Below are 24,193 nucleotides of genomic sequence, written 5' to 3' on the forward strand. Positions count from 1 at the left end.
ACTAACCCTGATTAACCATTATACCCTGTATGCCCCCACATTTTGTATGCTGCTGAATCTGTCCTTTTTTCAGTAGCTTTGTATAAACAATAACCGCTAAATGTAATGCAATGTTATGTAAGGTGATCGCCTAGGCATTCTCATTGTGAAAAGTAAGTCACATGGACTGGCATTTAATGTTGTATTTGTTCCTTTCTATTTGTTTTTTGTCTGTTCATATTCTTTTTGGGGGAGTAAAGTCAGTTTAAAAATGCCGTTAAATGCATAGGCCTATAGGCCAAGTTTAATGACCCTGAGGTTATCAGAGGTCATATGTCGTTTTACAAATGAAAAATGAATTCAGCACCCAAACATTTAACAAACAAGGCCATTTGCTAACTTCATTAATCATTTTAGTACATTTCATTCCTTAGAAAGGTGAGAAACTGGGTTCAGCTGAGACGTTTACAGGCCCAAAGTTCAATGACCTCTAGAGGTCAACAGAGGTCAGATAGAGCTCGGCATACTGCAGATTTGAATTCGGCACACCCAAATTAGCAAAATAAGACTGTTTGCCGACTTTGTCTCAAAAATGCCTTTGGGTGTCACAATTCTGGATTTTGGTACCAGTCTATTAGTTTGCTGGGCTTGATGTTGGTGGAAAACCTGTCTTTTAAATTTATGAAAATTACTCACCAAAACTGAAGTTTAGTTTTTACTAGAGATGCACCAATTGCAATTTTTTGGGCCGATTCCGATTTTCCATGGAGTATGACCTGCCAATACCGATCTTGGCCGATTCCGATTTCATTTTTTCAAACCACTTCACAGCACACACAAAGACTATTTTCTTTTTATCTTTTCTTTAATAGAACATTCTGCCAGATTTTCAGTAATAAATTTTCAACACCTCAAAGGTTGAAAACAAACAAAAAGACATTGTTCTTTGTAAAATCTTTCTTCATGTTTGGTATTAACATATTAATTCCTGAAAGAGGAAATTCACACAAACATTTTTTCTTTTCCCATTCAATATCTGGCACAAAAACAACTTCCCCCCTCATATATTATTTGCCTATTGCTATGGAACACACTTTCATAAGCCTATTTAGATCTGAAAACTTATGCCTTATAGAACAACCCATTTCTTCATTCAATATCAAAATACAAAAATAATTTCCAATCATACTTATACCATAGCCATTCTATCATCTTTGTCAAATGTGTATTTGTACAGTAATTTCCAATGGAATCAAGTGCAACCAAGGTTGTAAAATAGACAAAAAAACATTTTTTTTCTTTCTCTCTTTGTACAAATCTAACTAGATGTTTGGTAAGAGGCTAACGTATTAATTCCTGTAATGGGAAATTCACACAACCACAAACGTTTTCTTCTTTTCACATCCAATATCTCATCTCATCATCTCTAGCCGCTTTATCCTTCTACAGGGTGGCAGGCAAGCTGGAGCCTATCCCAGCTGACTACGGGCGAAAGGCGGGGTACACCCTGGACAAGTCGCCAGGTCATCACAGGGCTGACACATAGACACAGACAACCATTCACACTCACATTCACACCTACGGTCAATTTAGAGTCACCAGTTAACCTAACCTGCATGTCTTTGGACTGTGGGGGAAACCGGAGCACCTGGAGGAAGCCCACGCGAACACGGGGAGAACATGCAAACTCCACACAGAAAGGCCCTCGCCGGCCCCGGGGCTCGAACCCAGGACCTTCTTGCTGTGAGGCGACAGCGCTAATCACTACACCACCGTGCCGCCCACATCCAATATCTGGCACAAAAAAATAATAATAATAATAATAATTCACTATATTTGGATATATTCGGAGCTATATTCGGAGCTCGTGAGGCACGCAGGACTGATACTGTTCTGCGCAAGCGCAACACAATCGCACTAGAAAGCATGTTCAAGCTGCCAGTGTAGCTGCAGTCTTTTTAGTTGCGAATTACGAGTATTTCCACTTTCATCTCTATGTGCTACACAAGTTTTGATCGGCAGAAAATCAACATATTTTAATTTTGACCGGCCGGTCGCCGGTCATGGCCGATCACGTGAAAATCGGCTGATTCCGATCGGCAGCCGGTCAATCGGTGCATCTCTGGTTTTTACCTTAGTTTTTTGCCTTTTTGGTGGCAATCATTCTTTAGTTGACATTCAAAGAATAAATTTCAAAAAACAAGCTGGAGGTTTTTATTTTAAATATTGAACTCAACACTTATCTCAACCAATACTAAAATGAAATAAATAGTATAATGTAAAAAAATAATACTAAAATAAAATATCATAATTAAATGTAAGAAACCACTTAAGGTAACACCAAGGCAACTAACAATAATGAAAAAGCATTACCCTAATTGGTGCAAAGCCTGCATGCCCTATCAGAACATTTAATTCTGCGTGGCTTCCTGAAAAAAAACTCAAGTGCCCTACCATAAGGGAAGTCATTGCTGAAGCGGGATAAACAGGATAATGCAATAAGGCCGGTTCCTCGCGTCAAGCTGCTGCTGTATGCATCAAAATTGGTTTATAGCCTGACTCAGGGATGTCCGTTTCCTGTAAGCCAAAAAGGCTATGATAAAGCTCATCACGAGCACGACGTAGGCTACCTTTTAAAATAAGGGGTCGGAAGGCAAATCGGGAAGGCTGCGTTATTTTTAATTAGCCTAACAGGCCTACTTGCAGTCCGGGTATATGCGCACCGGCAGGCCTGTGGACACGCCTCTCCATCTCTCACTCCGTGTGCGTGCGTGCATGAACGAGAAGAAAGACCACTATGAATGAACGGAACGATACGCAACGGAATTTTTTTTTTCAAAATCGCGAGTCTGATTGTGTGGCGATAGGAATCCATTGTGTGGCCCTGCGCCACACAATGGTCTATGTATGGGAAACCCTGCAGAAAGTCAGTGCGGCTTCAGAGCAAACAGGGGCATGACTGACATGCTGTTCGTCCTCAGGCGGCTCCAGGAAAAGTGTCGCGAGCAGAACAAGGGCCTGGATATGACCTTTCTGGACCTGACCAAAGCCTTCGACACCGTGAGCAGGCAGGGACTCTGGCAGATCATGGAACGTCTAGGCTGCCCCCCCAAAATTCTTGAGGATCATCATGCAGCTCCACGAAGGACAGATGGGACAAGTGAAGAACAACAGCAAGCTCTCCAAGCCCTTTCCCATCCTGAACGGCATCAAACAGGGCTGTGGTCTTGTGCCAATGCTGTTTTCCATTTTCTTCAGCATGATGCTGCATCAGGTCATGGAACCTTTGGGCGAAGAGGATGGCATATACATTCGCTATCACACTGACAGCAGCTTGTTCAACCTAAGGCGCCTGCAAGCACGCACAAAGACGATGGAGCAACTCATTCATGAACTCTTGTTTGCCGACAACGCTGCTCTTGTTGCCCACACATAGCCCTTTTCCACCAAATCAGTTCCAGGGCTGGTTCGGGGCCAGTGCTTAGTTTGGAACCGGGTTTTCTGTTTCCACTGACAAAGAACTGGCTCTGGGCCAGAAAAACCGGTTCCACGGTAGCACCAGCTCTTTGCTAGGCTAGAGGAAAGAACTGCTTACGTCGGGGGTGGGGGGTGGGGGTGTGTTCAGACCAACAACAATAGCAAGACTGCGAGAGGATGCCATTTTTAAATAAGCGACGAGATATCATGGATGCAGTAAAGCAGCAGTCATCCATTATTGTTGTTGTTGCTGCTGCTGCTGCTTCTTCTTCTCCGTGTTGTTGTTGCTACGATGTTCGCGCCAAGGTTTATGCAAACGCAGCGACGTAACTGATGTATACAGCGACGTAATGGTATGGCTCCCCTTAGCACCCCGAGCTATGGAAAAGCAAACTGGTTCTCAGCTGGTTCGCAAGTTGTTAACCAGCACCAGCCCCGAACCATCCCTGGAACTGATTTGGTGGAAAAGGGGTAACAGAGCCAGCCATGCAGCGTATCGTGACTTGCTTCGCTGAGGCTGCCCAACTCTTTGGCCTGGAAATCAGCCTAAAGAAGACCAAAGTTCATCAGCCCACACCAAACCAGCCTTCCCACCCACGCCACATCACCATCAACCAGTCTGAACTCAAATTTGTGCAGCAGTTTACCTACCTAGGCTGCACCATCACCGATGACACCAAGATCGACAAAGAGATTGACAACAGGCTAGCAAAAGCCAACAGTGCCTTCAGCAGACTTAACAAGACTTCACAGACTTTGTGACCAATGTTGAGGTCCTCCAGCAGGTGGAGCTCCCCAGCATCGAAGCCATGCTACTCAAATCACGACTTCGCTAGGCAGGACATGTCTCCAGGATGGAAGACTACTGCCTACCTAAGGTAGTTCTGTACGGCGAGCTGTCCTCCAGCCAACGCAACAGAGGGGCCCCTAAAAAGCAGTACAAGGACCTACTGAAGTCCTCCCTAAATGCCTGCAACATCAGCCCCCCTCACTGGTCAGCCCTGGCCTCTGACAGGAACAGCTGGCATAGGTCTAACAACTCAGCAGTCAAGTCTTTTGAAGACACCTGTAGGGCTGACTTGGAAGAAAAAAGGAGCAGACGAAAAAAACAGTCGCCCACTGCTCCTGACCCTACCCAGACCCTCAACTGCAGCCACTGTGGCAGAGTCTGTCTATCCAGGATAGGCCTCGTCAGCCATCAGCACGCCTACAAACAAGAAGGACGTCCCCCTTTATAAATCTTCGTTTTTTCAAAGTCAAGCCATACAATGTTGCTGAGTCTCGACCTGACCAACTGAATCAAACGGAGATCATAACACTGCCTCCAGAGGCTTGTACAGTGGACACTATGCATCGCTTCATGGGGTTCCCTTCTAATTCCGACACTCCCATCACTCAAGAACAGGGTCAATCTGGACTCTCGACCTTTTACATTGCTCCAGAGTCCAATCTTTATGCTCCCTAGCAAACTGAAACCTTTATTCCTGATTAGTCTCACTGACAAGTGGTTTCCTTAGGTCCCACAACACCGATAACTATAACTACAACTATACCTATGCCTGAATTTAGTTCCAGTCTGGAGCAGTCACACCACAACTATAATCCCGACTATAATATTGATCAGCCCTGCCACTCAGGTAAATAAATGCATGCAATTTAGGAACAGTTGTGGAAGTTCCCCCCTCCCCCCGCCAATTAGTAGTATATTATTCCCGGTCATAATGTACAGCTTGGACGTCAAAACAACCCATGTACATACTCCGGTGGTTGATATAATACGGATAAGTCACAGACTACAAAAATATAAGAAAAAAAAGAATACAAAATATGGAGTGGTTACGGATTTTAATACGGATGTATCACGGATGCTAATAATTTATGGATTGGTCATGCGTTTCAGTATATTCCAGATTGGTTACATATTTCTCATCTCATCTCTAGCCACTTTAGAGCAATTCCAGCATTATGGACGTGACACTTGAACTCAAAATGGCAACAAATGACCCAGTGCATGTTTTATTGTCTCCCAGTATTTAAACAGGTGTTGCATATTTTAAGGCTGTACCATACTGGAGAAGTGATAGAACAAGAACAATTCCCATAGTACATCTAGGGCATGCCAGAAAACGCCAATAAAAGATGCGTTATGGATGTGACAGAAAAAGTATCACTTTTCTTGGGTGACTGTACATTTTTATCAAACTCTGTGAAATTGTAAACCTAATGTCGAAATGGAGATATCCATTTGATAGAGGGGTCCAAGGTGAATATTAAAAAATCTTTGTTTAAAATATTTTGTATTTCATGCAGAGTTTCGGAAGGAAAAGTCAGCGTTATGGATGTGACGAAATTCCGTTATGGATGTGACGCGTCTGAAATAGACATGGCATATGTTTAGAAAATCAGCAATTTAACCACCATAACCCTTTGAAAAACTCTCTAAATATCAGCTAAAACTATCAGAGTTCTTAAATAATATTTAGGATGGCTATTGTTTTGCTGTTTTGTGGATTTTAGCATACATTTCTGTGGCTTGTGGCAATAATATAGAATTGTACATGATCAAAGTTGATTTTAGCTTGGGGTTTACATTACAGTGGGGCAAAAAAGTATTTAGTCAGCCACCAATTGTGCAAGTTCTCCCACTTAAAAAGATGAGAGAGGCCTGTAATTTTCATCATAGGTACACTTCAGCTATGAGAGACAGAATGGGGAGAAAGAATCCAGGAAATCACATTGTAGGATTTTTAATGAATTAATTGGTAAATTCCTCTGTAAAATAAGTATTTGGTCACCTACAAACAAGCAAGATTTCTGGCTCTCATAGACCTGTAACTTCTTCTTTAAGAGGCTCCTCTGTCCTCCACTCGTTACCTGTATTAATGGCACCTGTTTGAACTCGTTATCAGTATAAAAGACACCTGTCCACAAGCTCAAACAGTCACACTCCAAACTCCACTATGGCCAAGACCAAAGAGCTGTCAAAGGACACCAGAAACAAAATTGTAGGCCTGCACCAGGCTGGGAAGACTGAATCTGCAATAGGTAAGCAGCTTGGTGTGAAGAAATCAACTGTGGGAGCAATTATTAGAAAATGGAAGACATACAAGACCACTGATAATCTCCCTCGATCTGGGGCTCCACGCAAGATCTCACCCCGTGGGGTCAAAATGATCACAAGAACGGTGAGCAAAAATCCCAGAACCACATGGGGGGACCTAGTGAATGACCTGCAGAGAGCTGGGACCAAAGTAATAAAGGCTACCATCAGTAACACACTACGCCGCCAGGGACTCAAATCCTGCAGTGCCAGATATGTCCCCCTGCTTAAGCCAGTACATGTCCAGGCCTGTCTGAAGTTTGCTAGAGAGCATTTGGATGATCCAGAAGAGGATTGGGAGAATGTCATATGGTCAGATGAAACCAAAATAGAACTTTTTGGTAAAAACTCAACTTGTCGTGTTTGGAGGAGAAAGAATGCTGAGTTGCATCCAAAGAACACCATACCTACTGTGAAGCATGGAGGTGGAAACATCATGCTTTGGGGCTGTTTTTCTGCAAAGGGACCAGGACGACTGATCCGTGTAAAGGAAAGAATGAATGGGGCCATGTATCGTGAGATTTTGAGTGAAAACCTCCTTCCATCAGCAAGGGCATTGAAGATGAAACGTGGCTGGGTCTTTCAGCATGACAATAATCCCAAACACACCGCCCGGGCAACGAAGGAGTGGCTTCGTAAGAAGCATTTCAAGGTCCTGGAGTAGCCTAGCCAGTCTCCAGATCTCAACCCCATAGAAAATCTTTGGAGGGAGTTGAAAGTCCGTGTTGCCCAGCGACAGCCCTAAAACATCACTGCTCTAGAGGAGATCTGCATGGAGGAATGGGCCAAAATACCAGCAACAGTGTGTGAAAACCTTGTGAAGACTTACAGACAATGTTTGACCTCTGTCATTGCCAACAAAGGGTATATAACACAGTATTGAGATGAACTTTTGTTATTGACCAAATACTTATTTTCCACCATAATTTGCAAATAAATTCTTTAAAAATCAGACAATGTGATTTTCTGGATTTTTTTTCTCATTTTGTCTCTCATAGTTGAGGTATACCTATGATGAACATTACAGGCCTCTCTCATCTTTTTAAGTGGGAGAACTTGCACAATTGGTGACTGACTAAATACTTTTTTGCCCCACTGTACAAGAAAGAAAGACTGACAGTGACATATTAGGTTGGTTACAAATTGGTTCAACTTATTCACATCTGTAAAATACAGGCCTAGGTGATATCTCTGGGAGTGGTTTTGATGTATTACATGTTGCTTTATTTTTGCATGGTGAGGTTGACATTTACATGGAATTGCCCTTTATCCTGTTCTACAGGGTCGCAGGCAAGCTGGAGCCTATCCCAGTTGACTACGGGCGAAAGACGGGGTACACCCTGGACAAGTCGCCAGGTCATCACAGGGCTGACACAGACAACCATTCACACTCACATTCACACCTACGGTCAATTTAGAGTCACCAGTTAACCTAACCCGCATGTCTTTGGACTGTGGGGGAAACCGGAGCACCCGGAGGAAACCCACGCGGACACAGGGAGAACATGCAAACTCCGCACAGAAAGGCCCTCGCCGGCCACGGGGTTCGAACCTGGACCTTCTTGCTGTGAGGCGACAGCGCTAACCACTACACCACCGTGCCGCCCTGGTTACGCATTTCATATGGATAATGCTGCATCACAGATATAATATTAAGAAGTCTAAAATAATTAAATGTTTGAAGTGCCAAAGTTCATAATTAAAATATCTTACCTGCATTTATATGTTTACTTTATTAATTTACTATTAATAGTTCACTGAAAAATCTCACACAAAAAGATACATGCTTTGTATTATTATTTTTTTATTTTCCACGTCTTCATGATGTAACAATGTATGAAGATGCCTGGGAAAAATAGCACATGCTCAGACAATCACTACGTTTACATGCACATAGAGAGAATCGAATTTCTGCCGTTGCTCGACTGAAATTGAAGTTCAAAATGCCATGTATACACCTTAATTCGGCTGAAATTGAACCGAACTTGATTTCTCGGAATCGAGCTACACGACCTAGTTTATGCGATTTCTGCCGAGCTACTTTGTGCATGTATACCCTACCGAGCTAGTTGTCGAGCTACTTCCGGAAGTGACGAGTGACGAGACCACAAGCGGGAAACACAACAGCCTCGGTCGGCATGACAACGAATCATGACAACGGCATGAATCTTTTCTTTTTGTGGCATTGTTTGCACTGTTAAAATTTAGCTCACTTACTGTATCACCAAATACATCTGTACAGCTGTTGCATAGCTGTGAATTGTGTACATAAACAAGTCATTGTATTTGTGTATATATGTCCAACATCTGAAGAATATCAATAAAAACAAAACAATTGAACTTTTTGTGTGTTTATTAAGACATAAGTTAAATTGTAAGCAAAAATATATATATTTTTTGTAAGCAAAAAATGGACTTTAGAAAAATATTATTGTGCAAAATAAGTTGTCTTACAAAACAGTGGTCTGCGCCGGACAGTTTGTAGCCATAGTCTGTTAGAGCAAGCCGAACAGCTTGAACACGGAACTGCTAGTGTTGCCAGATTGGGGGTTTTAAGTGCATTTTAGCGGATTTGAACATGTTTTGGGCTGGAAAACGTCAGCAGTATCTGGCAACACTATAGCTCTTCTTCATGACGACAACCGGAAGTGTACCAACACGATGGGGCGTGTAGCGCCACGTGTAGCTCGGGTGCACAATGCACCTTGCACAATAGCCCGATTTCACTTGTGCATGTAGGATTGGATTTCTCTGGCACCCCTGCTGGGACCCTTTGCTCGATTACCAACAGCAGCTCGATTTGGACGTGCATGTAAACGTACTGAATGTCATATGTACCGGTAAACAATTACCTGACTGGTCAGATGTTTTACTGGATCAGGCCTAGGCCTGGGGGGAGGATGACATAGCCACTCCAGAAGCAATCTCACCAATACCAATAAACCCAGGCCTGGGCTATAGGTACCATTATCGGTCTGGTGTGACCACCAACCACAAACTGCAGGGGACCAATTTAGTTATTGACATTGTGGGACCAGGCTTTTATGGCCACACAGCTGTTTAGTCCCAATCCTGTGAAATCTCTTCACATTGTGAGTGTGGAAATGCTCTTACTTTCACTATTAAACACAGCCATGAGTTCTACTATCTTTTTAACAATTCGACTTCACCAAGCATTTCAGTGATCTCTGATCATGGTCAGTCAGGCTCTTTTTTTCAACCACATTTTTTCCACAAAGCTGATGGTTCATCACTATCCTTCCAGGTTTTAATAATGTGTTGGACAGTTCTTAACCCAGCTCCAGTAATTTCAGCTCAAATCTCCAGTTATTTTTCTTTGCTTGATGCAGGCCAATAATTTGACCTTCTGAAAAACAGTAGCATCTTTTCCATGAGCATGTCTTCTGACATATTTGTTGAACAAATGAGAAGCTACTCACTACATCAGTTAAGATTAAAAGAATTGTTGCTAGCTGACACACAATCACTGCACTAATTATCCATTCAAAGGCTCTTATGTATTTGCTTATTTAAATCCTTTTTTGGGGGGGGGGGGGGGGCAGTGTATTGCAGACTTTGAATGGAAGTATAAGCATGTGATTTGTTGCTTATTAATAAATGAAAAAGTGTCCTGTGCACAATATTGGGTTAGAAATACGAACTTCAACAAACACAAGAAAAAAAGGAAGGAGGGCGGGAAAAACACACTTTTCATTTAGGTATTATAAAGTTGTATCTAAGGTAATGCCATCCACACGATCTGTCCAAGGAGTTTAAGATTCCTGTTCCCTATTTATACACCCTAATTAGGCACTACTCTTCAAAGCAGGGTGCCATTTGGGACGCAATCAGAGCTTAGTGCACCCAGACACTTGTAGTTATGCAGTCAGGATTCCAGTTTGTGATTATTCTGCGCTTTAAGATGAATATACTGGATGATCAAGAGGATGAAGTTAATGTTTGGAGGAACTTTCGGAGGAAGTGAACTCATTAAAAACACACTCACCTTGAACGAACTCATTTTTAAACCTCTGACGCGTTTCCTGAATCTTGACCTCCAAATCCTTTAAAAGATTAAATAAAAACACTTAGAATTATTATGAGCTGTACATACAGAGAAAAACGAGCCGAGTGAAATCTCCTGATATAGCTCTAACCTGCTCTGGTTCACGCTGTCCAGCGTCCGCCATGTTTGTTTGAGCTGACTGTCACATCCGGGTTGCCAGATTGGAGTGAATTCAGTTTTAACTAAGACAGAACTGTAAGTGCGCGTCACAAATCGACCAAGTTTTACTGTATATCACCTTTGTTCCTCTTGGATAACATTTTCAAGTCAAACTTTAGTAACAGTGTTATTATTTGTCATCAGAATTAATACTAAATAATTCTCAAAGTTATAGTCTCAGAACTCATACGTTGTCCAGGGGGAAAAGGTACACAGTTTATAAACTTAATAGTAAAACATTGTGTCATACTCATCTCATCTCATTATCTCGAGCCGCTTTATCCTGTTCTACAGGGTCGCAGGCAAGCTGGAGCCTATCCCAGCTGACTACGGGCGAAAGGCGGGGTACACCCTGGACAAGTCGCCAGGTCATCACAGGGCTGACACAGACAACCATTCACACTCACATTCACACCTACGGTCAATTTAGAGTCACCAGTTAACCTAACCTGCATGTCTTTGGACTGTGGGGGAAACCGGAGCACCCGGAGGAAACCCACATGGACACGGGGAGAACATGCAAACTCCACACAGAAAGGCCCTCGCCGGCCACGGGGATCGAACCCGGACCTTCTTGCTGTGAGGCGACAGCGCTAACCACTACACCACCGTGCCGCCCATTGTGTCATACTGTAACAGGGAAATAATCAGTGACAGGATGTTGGGATGAAGTGTATTCACTGTAACCACAGATGACTTGATTATTTTCCTATAACAGCACACACAATGTTTCATTCCTTTTTTGCAACATAAAATTTCTATTACTTTTTCATTGATTAATGAGCAACAAATCACATGCTTATCAATTTATACTTCCATTCAAAGTCTGCAAATTAAGTTTGATTTTTTTTGTCACTTGTTATGAACAGAGTCTTTTCCTCACCCGTCTCTTTTATGTCGCTCTCTTGAAGATGAAATAACGCAGCTTGTCCTGCAACAGGAACACAGAAAACTACAGCTTTACCTCTGACTGTTACAAAGTACTGACACTGGAGACTCCTTTCAGAAATGTTAAGCATCTTACAGAAAATGTCACCATGTCAGCTATTACACATTTTACTAACACGTTTACATGAAGCATCCTCAGTTCGAGTCCCTGTGAGCAAGCAGTTACTATAAAAATGGTAAATTATAAGAACCAGTGCATTTGTTTTGCTGTTGCATTATTGATAGAAAATTAATCAACACCTTCTGACCAATCGGAATCCAGAATTCAGCTGAAGTGTATAAAATTTTGATTAAAAAAAAAAAAACAAGGCAGTGACATCACCTACAAAATGGTCACTTGCTACAGTAGAATTTTAATACATTTTATCTCAATAATATCCTATAATGAATTTCTATATGATGTTTCAAAATCAATTTTATTTTTAAATAAAGTATGTTGTGAGTTACAAAATCACACTAAAACAACCAATCTGGCAACATCTGCCACAAGTTTAACCGAGATCCCTCAAACAGCTGTTTCCCGAAACTGCAACTCTTTGTCCGCCATTTTGATTCTCTGTAAACTGTACCCTAATGAACGCCATCTTGGCTCTATGAAACCAAATCTTTTTTTTTTTCTGAAACAAGATATGCGCGGTAGACTACGTCAAAGTTAGTCTTAACTTTTATGATAAAGCAAAAAAAAAAAAAAAACGCAGTAGCTTGCCTCACTATTAGTATACAGGTAGAAAGAAAGAAAAAAAATTGACCCAACCTGGGCTCGGATTGGATAATTCTATACCATTTCCTGAACTAGGATTGGATCATATTTTTGTGATCCAATCGGAGAACGGCTTGAAGGAGGAAGTCGTAGAATACGGATGGGGAGGGGAAATAGTTTGGCGGGAATCAGGCACAAGCTCACTCAGGTATTGTATGTAAGAATAATATAATTTTTCAGGTTCCTCACTGTTTAGCGTGGCTATATTTTTGTTAGTAACAATGGTATATTATCTACTAACTAATATTGGTTCCTGAGATGATGAGTTTTGTGTACTTGGTTATCCAGGTTACTAACATTAACCATAATTTATTTCACCCCCCCCCCCCCCCCCCCCTTTTTTTTTTTTGCAGTGAGTGTGTTTACATCAAAAGCTTTCATTGAGATTGAAGGGAACGGCTGTTTAAATTCTGCAAACTTCTGTCATGACTGTTGAACTTCTGGAAACTTCTCTCACTCATTCCACAACGCTTCAAAAAAAAGTCCTTCCAGTTTTCTGGAAACTACACAACTCAAAACTGATGTCTTAGGAGTCAAAATCTCTGTCACGACTTCTGTTCCACATCTTATCAATCTGAGTTTTCTACTAACAAGATGATTTCTGGATATGGCCTGTCCAGCATTGTTTTTTGTTTGTGCCCCCCCAAAAGCTAATTAGTTATCTACAAAAGAAATTATTCGCTAGTCAGTGTGAAAATTGGGCGTTTGCGTTGTTACAGGCTACACTTCATTCTCATTAGATTAAATTAGCAAAGTGAGCTCAGTGTATTAGCCACATACACTCACCAGAGGTACCAGTGATCTCTCCCTGCTACTTCCTTCCAAACTTTTTATTTTTCTTGTTAACATCTCTAGACACATTTAATGAGAGGTTTAATATGTCAGGATAAGATGAAACTAAGGTTCAACCATTTTGGGGTGTTGGAAAGTTTTGACTTTTTTTTGCTTTAGTGTCAGAAGTTGCCACTTTGTGACTTGCTAGTGTGAACCTTTTTAATATGTTTCACAATTCCGGTCATACCTGTTAAAGCGTCTGTCAAGACTCTAGTTGTAATTATTGCAACAAATTTCTCAACTCACCCAGTTTCTATCACAGCTCCCTTTGTGAAGTCGTATGTCCTTGGGCATGTTTTACTGCTGTTGATGTATCTGTTGAGACTTGCAGGAACTTCTGTCAGTGTCTAGTCACAAACTCTGTCCCAACTGTTGCTTTTAACTAGAACAGCAACTCAGTCCTTTAGAACCCTTCAGTAACAAAGATGGTCTCAGATCAGCATATCCATATGGTCGCATTGCATGGTGACCTCTTCATTTTTCAGTGCAAGCATCCAAGTTCAAAAGGCTCTGAGATCACGTTCTGGCGGATGTCGTTTAACCGGGGCTCGGGCACCTTCTTAAACAAAGACGATGAAATAATCCCCATGTGTGAAAACACCTCCAGAGCAGTCAGCATTGTTCATTGCAGCACTGCTGTGAACGTGAAAACAAGACAGAGAGTCCTGTGCATTTTGCTGAGGCTTCACCGGAAGGAATCTCAAGGGTTTAAGTACATGCTTTACTCTTTATGCAATAGAACCAGTACAAAGCTACATGTGGAATTTTCCTTACCTTATGAAATGGGCAACAATGTCTTGATTTTGCATGGACCCACTTTGGTCTGGAGTTACGAGGACGTTATCTTCTACACATCTGCAGAAACTGGTAGCGTGAAGGAAGTCCCGATACATCTGAAGGTCAACTTTCTTGGCGAGTTGCCCCTTCCTCAAAGACCATTAGCAATTCTTGGTTCACAAAAGATGACGCAAGAAGTGGAGTTGGGAAATGATGGGGAAGATAAAGCTGTTCTTTACTTCATAGAGGATGGAAGAACTTTTAGTGCTGATTATCTCTTACCTAGTGCCTACAGTTTGGTTGTTGGATGTATGCTGGTGCTTTCAGCCAAGGAAGTAGATGGATCTCTGAGATCTACTGTGGTGGCTGCCACTTGTCGGAAACAACTGGTGTGGTTTGAAAATGGATTTCCAGAAGAAGTGTGTGTTCTCCCATATGAAGAGCCCAGAAGCATTCGAACGGTTCATGCAGGAAGTGGCTGTCTCATTGTTGTTGTTTTCAAGCATGGAAATGTTTGTGCTGTGTGGAAGGATACCTTCAAGGTAGGATATGGCTTGCTTTTATGATATTTCTAAGGTTTGCCATGTTGTATATTAAAGTTATGTTATAGGTAGTTGTTAAATATAGTGTATTTTGGTAAGATGTCGGATCTCATTGAAAAATTTAACCTCAGTGTAATGGAAAAACAAAACCCTGCCTTAAATGAAGATGCAGTGGAAGAAGATCCACACACATGACATGCTGTTGAATGTTGAGTTAAAATCGGAACTTTAAATATACCAATTCAACCTTGATCTCTAATGCCAACATCCGAGACTAGGTGAGATGATGGTATGTGGTCGTGCTAGTGGACTGCAATCTGATCAGATTTCGTGATTGATTGGCAATCAAAGCAGCCTGCAATTGTAAAAATATCAAGAGAAAGAACTACAGCATCTTCCTACAATACAGATAATCTAGTAGAACATTTTAAGCATCAAATTGGGTATGTAGAGATGAATAGAAAACAAAATGTCTACAGATAACTCTCGCTGAGTGGAAAATCAGTTCTTACCCAGTGTGTTGGTTTATCAGTTAGGCGCTATTGGTCATGGATGGTGAGGGATTCTGACACCAGGCTTGTAGTCCTCGAGTCCAGGACTCGGACTCGAGTCTGATTCGTGCCTTAATTTGAAGGACTTGTGACTTGACTTGGACTTGAGCATTGATGACTCGCACTTGGACTCAGACTCGTGCATTAACTGCACTCGGACTTGTAAATTGGAGACGAGGCCTTGCATTTTTCTTTATTTTTTGTAACATGCCATAATAATTTGTCATATTTCCACATTAATTTTTATACTAATTTCGTATAAGAGTGTCACACCTGCACGCCTTGACGTGTGCACCAGATAGACTTTCGGGTGCACTCTGAACAGCGCGTGCCGTAAACGACTCGCACCTATACAGGATTAAGGTGCCATCAGCGCGCCTATATAAAGACTGAAAATGCACTTACTTTGCAAAGTATTTAGTTGCATTGCTGACACATTACTGAGCCTGATTTCCTGTTTCTCGTCTTTGATTCTGCTTAGTTTGTGCCTTGTTCAACCTATTGCCTGTTTTATGGTTTTGCCTTCCGTTCTCGATTGTTTACCTGTCTTGACTTGTATTAATCAGGGATGAGTTTTCCGCTTTTTCTGAGCGAAAATCGATATTATGCCAAATCCGTTGAGATTTTTTTTTTTTCATTGAGGGGGGTTGGGGTATGTTCCTTCGTGATACTCAAGCGTACGACGATGTTACATGTTTACCTTTTCGCCATCTTTAGTCTCGCTAATGGCCCTTTTCCACTACCCTTTTTCAGCTCACTTCAGCTCGCTTCAGCTCACTTCAGCCCGACACGGCTCGCGTTTCGACTACCAAAAACCAGCACGACTCAGCTCACTTCAGCCCTCCTTAGCCCCTAAAACTCGCACCGTTTTGGAGTGGGGCTGAAGCGAGCCAAGGCCAGCCGAGTGAGGCTGGGGGCGTGAGCAGACACTCCCCTGTGCACTGATTGGTGAGGAGGAGTGTCCTCACATGCCCACACACGCCCCGCGAGCGCGCTGGGATCTGTAAACACCGCAAACCCGGAAGGAGAAGAATTATGAGAATTTCTGAAGCCTTATGCGCCTCGCCTCATCTATACGCTCTTGCCAGTATCTGTCCGCGTTGTCGGTGACAACAAGCCACAGCACCAAGACCAGCAACACTAACGACTCCATGTCCTCCATGTTTATTGTTTACTATTCGGGTCGTGAGACTACCGCTTAAAAGCTCACTGATGTCACTGCGCTGCTTAACGACATCACCTGACGTCCACCCACTTTCGCTAACTCCATCCAATGTGTCCACCCACTTCCAGCCAGCACGGTTCAGCGCGGTTGTAGTCGAAATGCAACTCCAACAGCCCCACTCAGCTCGACTCAGCACGGCACGGCTCAGCCCGACTCAGCCGCGTTTGTAATGGAAAAGCGGCATAAGTCTCGCATTAGAATACGTGTTTTCTACAATGTAATTGGCCAAAACATCGCTGGCGAGAGCATGATAGCCAATCATAACAGTTCTTACAAGAGTGTGGGAGAGAACAAAAGGCCAATCATAACAGTTCTTACAAAAGTACCCGCATCTGTTCTATTTTATCGAAACTTGCACATGTTGATCGTCGCTGCGCTTCAAAAATACGTTTCTCTTTCGTATCGGCTTTTTTACTCAAAATGCCGAATACAATTAACAAGCGAGATGAAGTGAAGGTACGTGAAATCGATGCTGGTATAAAAAACAGAGAGAGGACTGACAAGCTTTTGTCTTTGGCCAAAAAGCTGAAGAAGTCGAAATTATTAAATGAAAATGAGAAGTGACTGTGAACTATAAATAATTGTATAAAGTGTACATAGACATTATCCCATAAACTTAGCATTCGTTTGATTTAATACATTGAACATGTATATGGTCAGTAAATCTGAATTAATGCTGACAGTTTTGAAAACTTAAATATTTCAAAAGACTTTTTGAAATCATATGCAACTAATGAGGACATAGGGTGACTGACCTTTTCTCCCTAATAAATTTTATTTAATATATGAACATTTTGATAATTAATAAAACTTGCGTTTAATGTGAATTTAGTTTGTCATTTTTGTTGATCATTAATTATAACCATACCCTTGAATGTAGAATGTGATTTTATTTTGAATTCAAACAATACTCCTATTGATTTGAAACATATATATATTTTCATGTAAATATATAAAGACAACATTTTTTATCTACTACAGCTCAGATTGCAGGAAAAGTGGTTTGTAAGGCCTTATTTTTCAAAATTTTCCTGGGGGGGGTAATCCCTCCCAGACCCCCAGCTTTGGGTGCCATCTTGTTTTCTGCTTTTTTTGGTGACCACCCACTCTCATCCCTGATTAATAAACACACCTTCTGCACTTGCATCCATCTCCCAACCATCTCTGACAGAATACTTCGCACTCCCTGACAAAGAGAATGCACATTCACCTGTTCATATGTTCAGGAACAAACTAATGTTAATGATTGCTAAAACAGCCACCGTCAAATGGTGTGGTTGGAGTCTTGTTCTTGGACTCTACTCAATTTTTTTTTTAATGACTTGGACTTGACTCGAGGTTTAGTGACTTGACTACAACATTCGTCTGACACAATGAAAACAAACTTTCTTTACTTCCAGCTATATAGGAGCCCTTTTTTTGTGAAATAAAACCTACTGTTCTCAATTAAAACCATACTCCATCCAAGTTAACGAGCTAGCTAAAGCACTTCCACAAAGCCATGGCCTAATGGTTAAAGAAGCAGCTTTGGGACCAAAACAGGGTTTCCCATACATAGACCATTGTGTGGCGCAGTGCCACACAATGGATTCCTATCGCCACACAATCAGACTTGCGATTTTGAAAAAAAAATTCCGTTGCGTATCGTTCCGTTCATTCATAGTGCTCTTTCTTCTCGTTCACGCACGCGCGCACACCCACACAGAGAGAGAGAGAGGCGTGTCCACAGGCCGCAAATAGGCCTGTTAGGCTAATTAAAAATAACGCAGCCTTCGCGATTCGCCTTCCGACCCCTTATTTTAAAAGGTAGCCTACGTCGTGCTCGTGATGAGCTTTATCATAGCCTTCTTGGCTTACAGAAAACGGACATCCCTGAGTCAGGCTATAAACCAATTTTGATGCATACAGTAGCAGCTTGACGCGAGGAACCGGCCTTATTGCATTATCCCGTTTATTCCACTTCAGCAATGACTTCCCTTACGGTAGGGCACTTGAGTTTTTTTTCAGGAAGCCACGCAGAATTAAATGTTCTGATAGGGCATGCAGGCTTTGCACCAAATAGGGTAATGCTTTTTCATTATTGTTAGTTGCCTTGATGTTGCCTTAAGTGGTTTCTTACATCTAATTATGATATTTTATTATTTTGTTACATTATACAATTTATTTCATTTTAGTATTGGTTGAGTTAAGTGTTGAGTTCAATATTTGAAATAAAAACCTCCAGCTTGTTTTTTGCAATTTATGATTGCCATCAAAAAGGCAAAAAACTAGGGTAAAAACCAGAGATGCACCGATTGACCGGCTGCTGATCAGAATTGGCTGATTTTCACGTAATCGGCCATGATCGGAGACCGGCTGGTCAAAATTAAAATATGCTGGTTTTCTGCCGATCAAAACTTGTGTATCACATAGAGATGAAAGTGGAAATACTCGTAATTCGCAAGTAAAAAGACTGCAGCTACACTGGCAGCTTGAACATGCTTTCTAGTGCGATTGTGTTGTGCTTGCGCAGAACAGTGTCAGTCCTGCGCTCCTAACTGGCTCCGGCGCGTGCGCCGTTAACAAAAAAAAAAATTTCACTATATTTGGATATCCAAATATAGTGAATTTTTTTTGTGCCAGATATTGGATGTAAAAAGAAGAAAACGTTTGTGGTTGTGTGAATTTCCCATTACAGGAGTTAATACGTTAGCCTATTACCAAACATCTAGTTAGATTTGTACAAAGAGAGAAAGAAAAAAAATGTCTTTGTTTTACAACCTTGGTTGCACTTGATTCCATTGGAAATTACTCTACAAATACACATTTGACAAAGATGATAGAATGGCTATGGTATAAGTATGACTGGAAATTATTTTTGTATTTTGATACTGAATGAAGTAATGGGTTGTTCTATAAGGCATAAGTTTTCAGATCTAAATAGGCTTATGAAAGTGTGTTCCATAGCAGTAGGCAAATGATATGAGGGGGAAGTTGTTTTTGTGCCAGATATTGGATGGGAAAAGAAAAATTGTTTGTGTGAATTTCCTATTTCAGGAATTAATATGTTAATACCAAACATGAAGAAAGATTTTACAAAGAACAAGTCTTTGTTTGTTTTCAACCTTTGAGGTGTTGAAAATTTATTACTGAAAATCTGGCAGAATGTTCTATTAAAGAAAAGATAAAAAGAAAATAGTCTGTGTGTGCTGTGAAGTGGTTTGAAAAAATGAAATCGGAATCGGCCAAAACCGGTATCGGCAGGTCACACTCCATGGAAAATCGGAATCGGCCCAAAAAATTGCAATTGGTGCATCTCTAGTAAAAACTAAACTTTAACTTCAATTTTGGTGAGTAATTTTCATAAATTTAAAAGACAGGTTTTTCCACCAACATCAAGCCCAGCAAACTAATGGCCTGCCCTGTAATGTAAAGTTGGGTCGAGGAATGAAACCAAGCAGGGTTCTGGTAAAAATTGTTTTAGCTGTCTTCTCTTAAAGAACTTAAAAGAATTTAGATTGAACTGAATAATCTCAAATGCTTCTTGTAGCTTTAAAATAGTCCCAGCAGGTGAAAAATACTGTGTTTGAACACCGCCCGCTGTAAACACTTTGCATACACCCCAATGACCGACTCCACCTACCGCCACGACACCACCGTGCACGATTCCCTCATCGGCACAGTGGAGCACCACAAATTGCTACCTGGTCTGTGGGAAACACTGCAAAAGGTTGCTGGTTCAATTTCCAGGACCACCAGGAATGGCTGAAGTGCCCTTGTGCAAGGCACCTAACCCCCAACTGCTCCCCAGGCTGCTCTGGATAAGAGCATCTGCTAAATGCCTGCAATATAATCCAAAGCAAATCAACTCCTAATGAGTATAGTAACCTGAGTTCTAACTTTCATATACAGGGAGTGCAGAATTATTAGGCAAATGAGTATGTTGACCACATTACCCTCTCTATGCATGTTGCCCTACTCCAAGCTGCATAGGCTTGAAAGCCTCCTACCAATTAAGCATACCAGGTGATGTGCATCTCTGTAATGAAAAGGGGTGTGGTCTAATGACATCAACACCCTATATCAGGTGTGCAAAATTATTAGGCAACTTCCTTTCCTTTGGCAAAATGGGTCAGAAGAGGGATTTGACGGACTCAGAAAAGTCAAAAATAGTGACATATATTGTAAAGGGATGGAGCACTCTTAAAATTGCCCAGCTTTTGAAGCGTGACCATCGAACAATCAAGCGCTTCATTCAAAATAGTCAACAGGGTCGCAAGAAGCGCGTTGAAAAAAAAAGGCGCAAACTAACTGCCCGTGAACTGAGGAAAGTCAAGCGTGAAGCTGCCAAGATGCCACTCGCCACCAGTTTTGCCATATTTCCGAGCTGCAACATCACTGGAGTGTCAAAAAGCACAAGGTGTGCAATACTCAGGGACACGGCCAAGGTAACAAAGGCTGAAAAACGACCACCACTGAACAAGACACACAAGATGAAACGTCAAGACTGGGCCAAGAAGTATCACAAGACTGATTTTTCTAAGGTCTTATGGACAGATGAAATGAGAGTGAGTCTTGATGGGCCAGATGGATGGGCTCGTGGCTGGATCAGCAAAGGGCAGAGAGCTCCAGTCCGACTCAGACGCCAGCAAGGTGGAGGTGGGGTACTGGTATGGGCTGGTATCATCAAAGATGAGCTTGTGGGACCTTTTCGGGTTGAGGATGGCGTCAAGCTCAACTCCCAGTCCTATTGTCAGTTTTTGGAAGACACCTTCAAGCAGTGGTACAGGAAGAAGTCAGCATCCTTCAAGAAAAACATGATTTTCATGCAGGACAATGCTCCATCACACGCATCCAAGTACTCCACAGTACTTGGATGGCCAGAAAGGGTCTAAAGGAAGAAAGATTAATGGCGTGGCCTCCTTGTTCACCTGATCTGAACCCCATAGAAAACCTGTGGTCCCTCATCAAATGTGAGATCTACAAGGAGGGGAAACAGTACACATCTCTGAACAGTGTCTGGGAGGCTGTGGTTGCTGCTGCACGCAATGTTGATCGCAAACAGATCAAAACACTGACCGAATCCATGGATGGCAGGCTTTTGAGTGTCCTTGTAAAGAAAGGCGGCTATATTAGTCACTGATTTGTTTTTTTTGTTTGTTTTTGAATGCCAGCAATGTATATTAGTGAATGTTGAGTTGTTATATTGGTTTCCCTGGTGAAAATAAATGAGTGAAATGGGTATATGTTTGTTTTTTGTTAAGTTGCCTAATAATTATGCACAGTTATAGTCACCTGCACACACAGATATCCTCCTAAGATAGCTAAAACTAAGAAAGCCCTACTCCAACTTCAAAAAATACTCAGCTTTGATATTTATGAGTCTTTTGGGTTCATCAAGAACATAGTTGTTTTTCAATAATAAAACTAATCCTCAAAAATACAACTTGCCTAATAATTCTGCACTCCCTGTATATAAAGGGAGCTTAAAAAAATGTTCCTTGGTTTGACAGCTTCTTTGCACTCTGTTAAACACAGTGTAAATGCCATAAAGATGTTTTACCAGGTAGCTTGTATTGTATTTTCACCCAGCACAGTCTGCTTTTTGTTTTCATCATTACTTATGAAATGCATCCAGATTGTCTCTTCATCAGCGCAAAGATGCTACGTCACGTATAACCTGGTATCGAAGCAAGACAAGTAAATGAGCACAGTATCAGACTGATACCATTCAAAACATCCCTAAATAAAACAACATATTACGAAGAGGCATTGAGGTGCCTTTAGTAGTTGACTCTGGGAACTGAGGTAATTTTGCCTCTTCTAGCCCACATATTGCATCATGTGCTGCAGTAGTAGTGCCCCTTTTTAAGTGTTTCCTTTTTAAAGCTCGAAATACACTAAGCTCACATTAAACCTAACTGAATGGATTTCAGTCATGGCAAAGCTCCCATCAGGCTTCAAGCTGAGTTTAAAAGTGCAGACGTTCGACTATGGAGCACTTGCATGTGACATCACAGCCGATCCAGATTGTGACAGATGCCATCTTGTCGGTCAAACGCCATATTTCCGCCTTCTACTTCTGGTTCTACTTCTGCTTTTACTTCTACCTTTTCTTCTGGAAAACCCTACTATATACAATTCTACTACAACGGCTGCGGCTACAAGCTCTCCCTACCTGTGCACGTTTTTTGTTTTTCGTGTGTATTTTTGCGTGTTCGTCTGTACCGGACTTCAATATCCACTACAACTGTATGGACTTACTGGACATGGGTTTCCAGCAGAAAATGACGGTTTGTAGCGATTTCCATCGCATGCACAACATTCTGGACGAGATAGCGAGACCAGCGGGGTCTCCGTGGATTGTTATCGGAAGCAAAGCGAAGGAGGCGGCGCTGGGAGCGGAAGCAGCGAGGCTGCAGGCAGAGCCGGCCTGTTGACTAAGCTCCAGAAAACAGCCACTCAAACCTCCACTGCGAAGCCTCTACCTCTCCAACGCCAGATCCATGGTAAACAAGACGGACGATTTGGAATTACAGCTGGAATTACCTTATTCTATTCTATAATCGGCTGGTCAGTGCTATACTCAATACTTAAGTGACTTACCCGTCCAATGAGGATTCTTGTTTACAAGATGCCACATCTGAGTCGCTGACAAATCCTGAATTTCTGTAAAGATAACTGTCCAGAGATTTATAAGCATGCAGTGCTTCACCACTGAACAGCGAGGGAAAGTTAATGAGGTAATTATACACGTCTGGGTATTCCGCTGGCAGTTCAACATCCGGTCGTGAAAACTCCGTCTGGTAAGCCATAAGGGTCACTAATCTGTAGATCGTTTATTTTAGACATATATCTAGTTATCTGTTCATTAGAAAAATGAGCCGTGTAGTCCGTCGGTTGAAATTGATCTATTCTGTACACGAGTGCAGCAGTATTCAGCGGTGTTTTTTACCGACAAGATGGCGGCTGTGTACTTTCCGGTCACGTGACTGCAAGATCTCTATTCTCATGCATGCTCGTGTGTGGTGTTGTCCTTTGAGGATTGGCCAACACGTGGAGCAGTCGAGTGCTCACATGTGTCTAAATCCTATATGAACTTGGCCTGTCCATTATCTCTTGGGTGAATCCCATTTCAATCTTTTAAAAGCCATGCCATGGTTTGTCTACCCGCTGATTCGCTACGTTTTCTAAATCTTCACCATTCAGTTCATGTATTGTAAATCACTGTCATTTATGTTGCACCACAGGGCAGGTGGTATAAAAACCCTGCTGGTACACTTTAACTAGGTGTTAAGTTTAGCGGTGTCAGCAGTCATTTCATCCTTTTATCGATCCTTTGATCACTGTTCTCAGTAATTGTTGGTGATTGACACCTACAGTAAGTGAGGCTCATTAAGCCTTTATTTTATAGTGTCAACACATTAAGTTGACTGTGAACTTGTTTTACTTAGGTGGTGTTTACATTAGACCGTATCAGCGGATCATCAGATTAACGTTTTTAAAACGATTCGCGTGCACACAGCAACGCCAATACACGATTCACGTGCACACAGCAACGCCAATACACGGATACGCTCGGCTCCGCAGGCATCCTGCGCTCCAAATCACTCCACCCTGAACAGCGAGTGCCCTCTGGAGGGTGCGCACTCCGGCCCTGCGCAGCTCACAGAGCGTGCGAGTGAAGCGCACGAGCAGTGATTCGGGACAAATAGCAGGAAGTGAAAGTCCGCGCCATTTTTCAGCAGTCGCATCACATGACCAATGTGGCATGACCAACGCCAGCGAATCAGGAA

General features: G+C 42.0%; 2 protein-coding genes across 4 annotated transcripts in view; one reads left to right on the plus strand and one right to left on the minus strand.

Moving 5' to 3' along the window:
- mospd2 (motile sperm domain containing 2) overlaps positions 1-14,280 on the minus strand; it is a 104,403-nt gene extending 90,123 nt beyond the window's left edge. The window contains exons 1-5 of one of the 2 annotated variants that reach the window (XM_060937267.1): positions 14,098-14,280; positions 13,570-13,959; positions 11,665-11,712; positions 10,714-10,815; positions 10,563-10,620 (exon numbers count right to left, since the gene is read on the minus strand). In XM_060937267.1, coding sequence (XP_060793250.1) covers positions 10,563-10,620; positions 10,714-10,746 — 91 coding nt within the window. In that variant the 5' untranslated portion in view covers positions 10,747-10,815; positions 11,665-11,712; positions 13,570-13,959; positions 14,098-14,280. Of the gene's footprint in view, positions 1-10,562; positions 10,621-10,713; positions 10,816-11,664; positions 11,713-13,569; positions 13,960-14,097 lie in introns of those variants that run through there. The other variant, XM_060937268.1, reaches the window with a different exon arrangement.
- Positions 12,592-24,193, plus strand: part of fancb (FA complementation group B) — a 54,092-nt gene continuing 42,490 nt past the window's right edge. The window contains exons 1-2 of one of the 2 annotated variants that reach the window (XM_060937265.1): positions 12,592-12,637; positions 12,843-14,642. In XM_060937265.1, the coding sequence (XP_060793248.1) occupies positions 13,749-14,642 (894 nt within the window). In that variant the 5' untranslated portion in view covers positions 12,592-12,637; positions 12,843-13,748. Of the gene's footprint in view, positions 12,647-12,842; positions 14,643-24,193 lie in introns of both variants that reach the window. The other variant, XM_060937266.1, reaches the window with a different exon arrangement.

Source organism: Neoarius graeffei, chromosome 13 (genome assembly GCF_027579695.1).
Source record: "Neoarius graeffei isolate fNeoGra1 chromosome 13, fNeoGra1.pri, whole genome shotgun sequence".
Taxonomy (NCBI): Eukaryota; Metazoa; Chordata; class Actinopteri; order Siluriformes; family Ariidae; genus Neoarius; species Neoarius graeffei.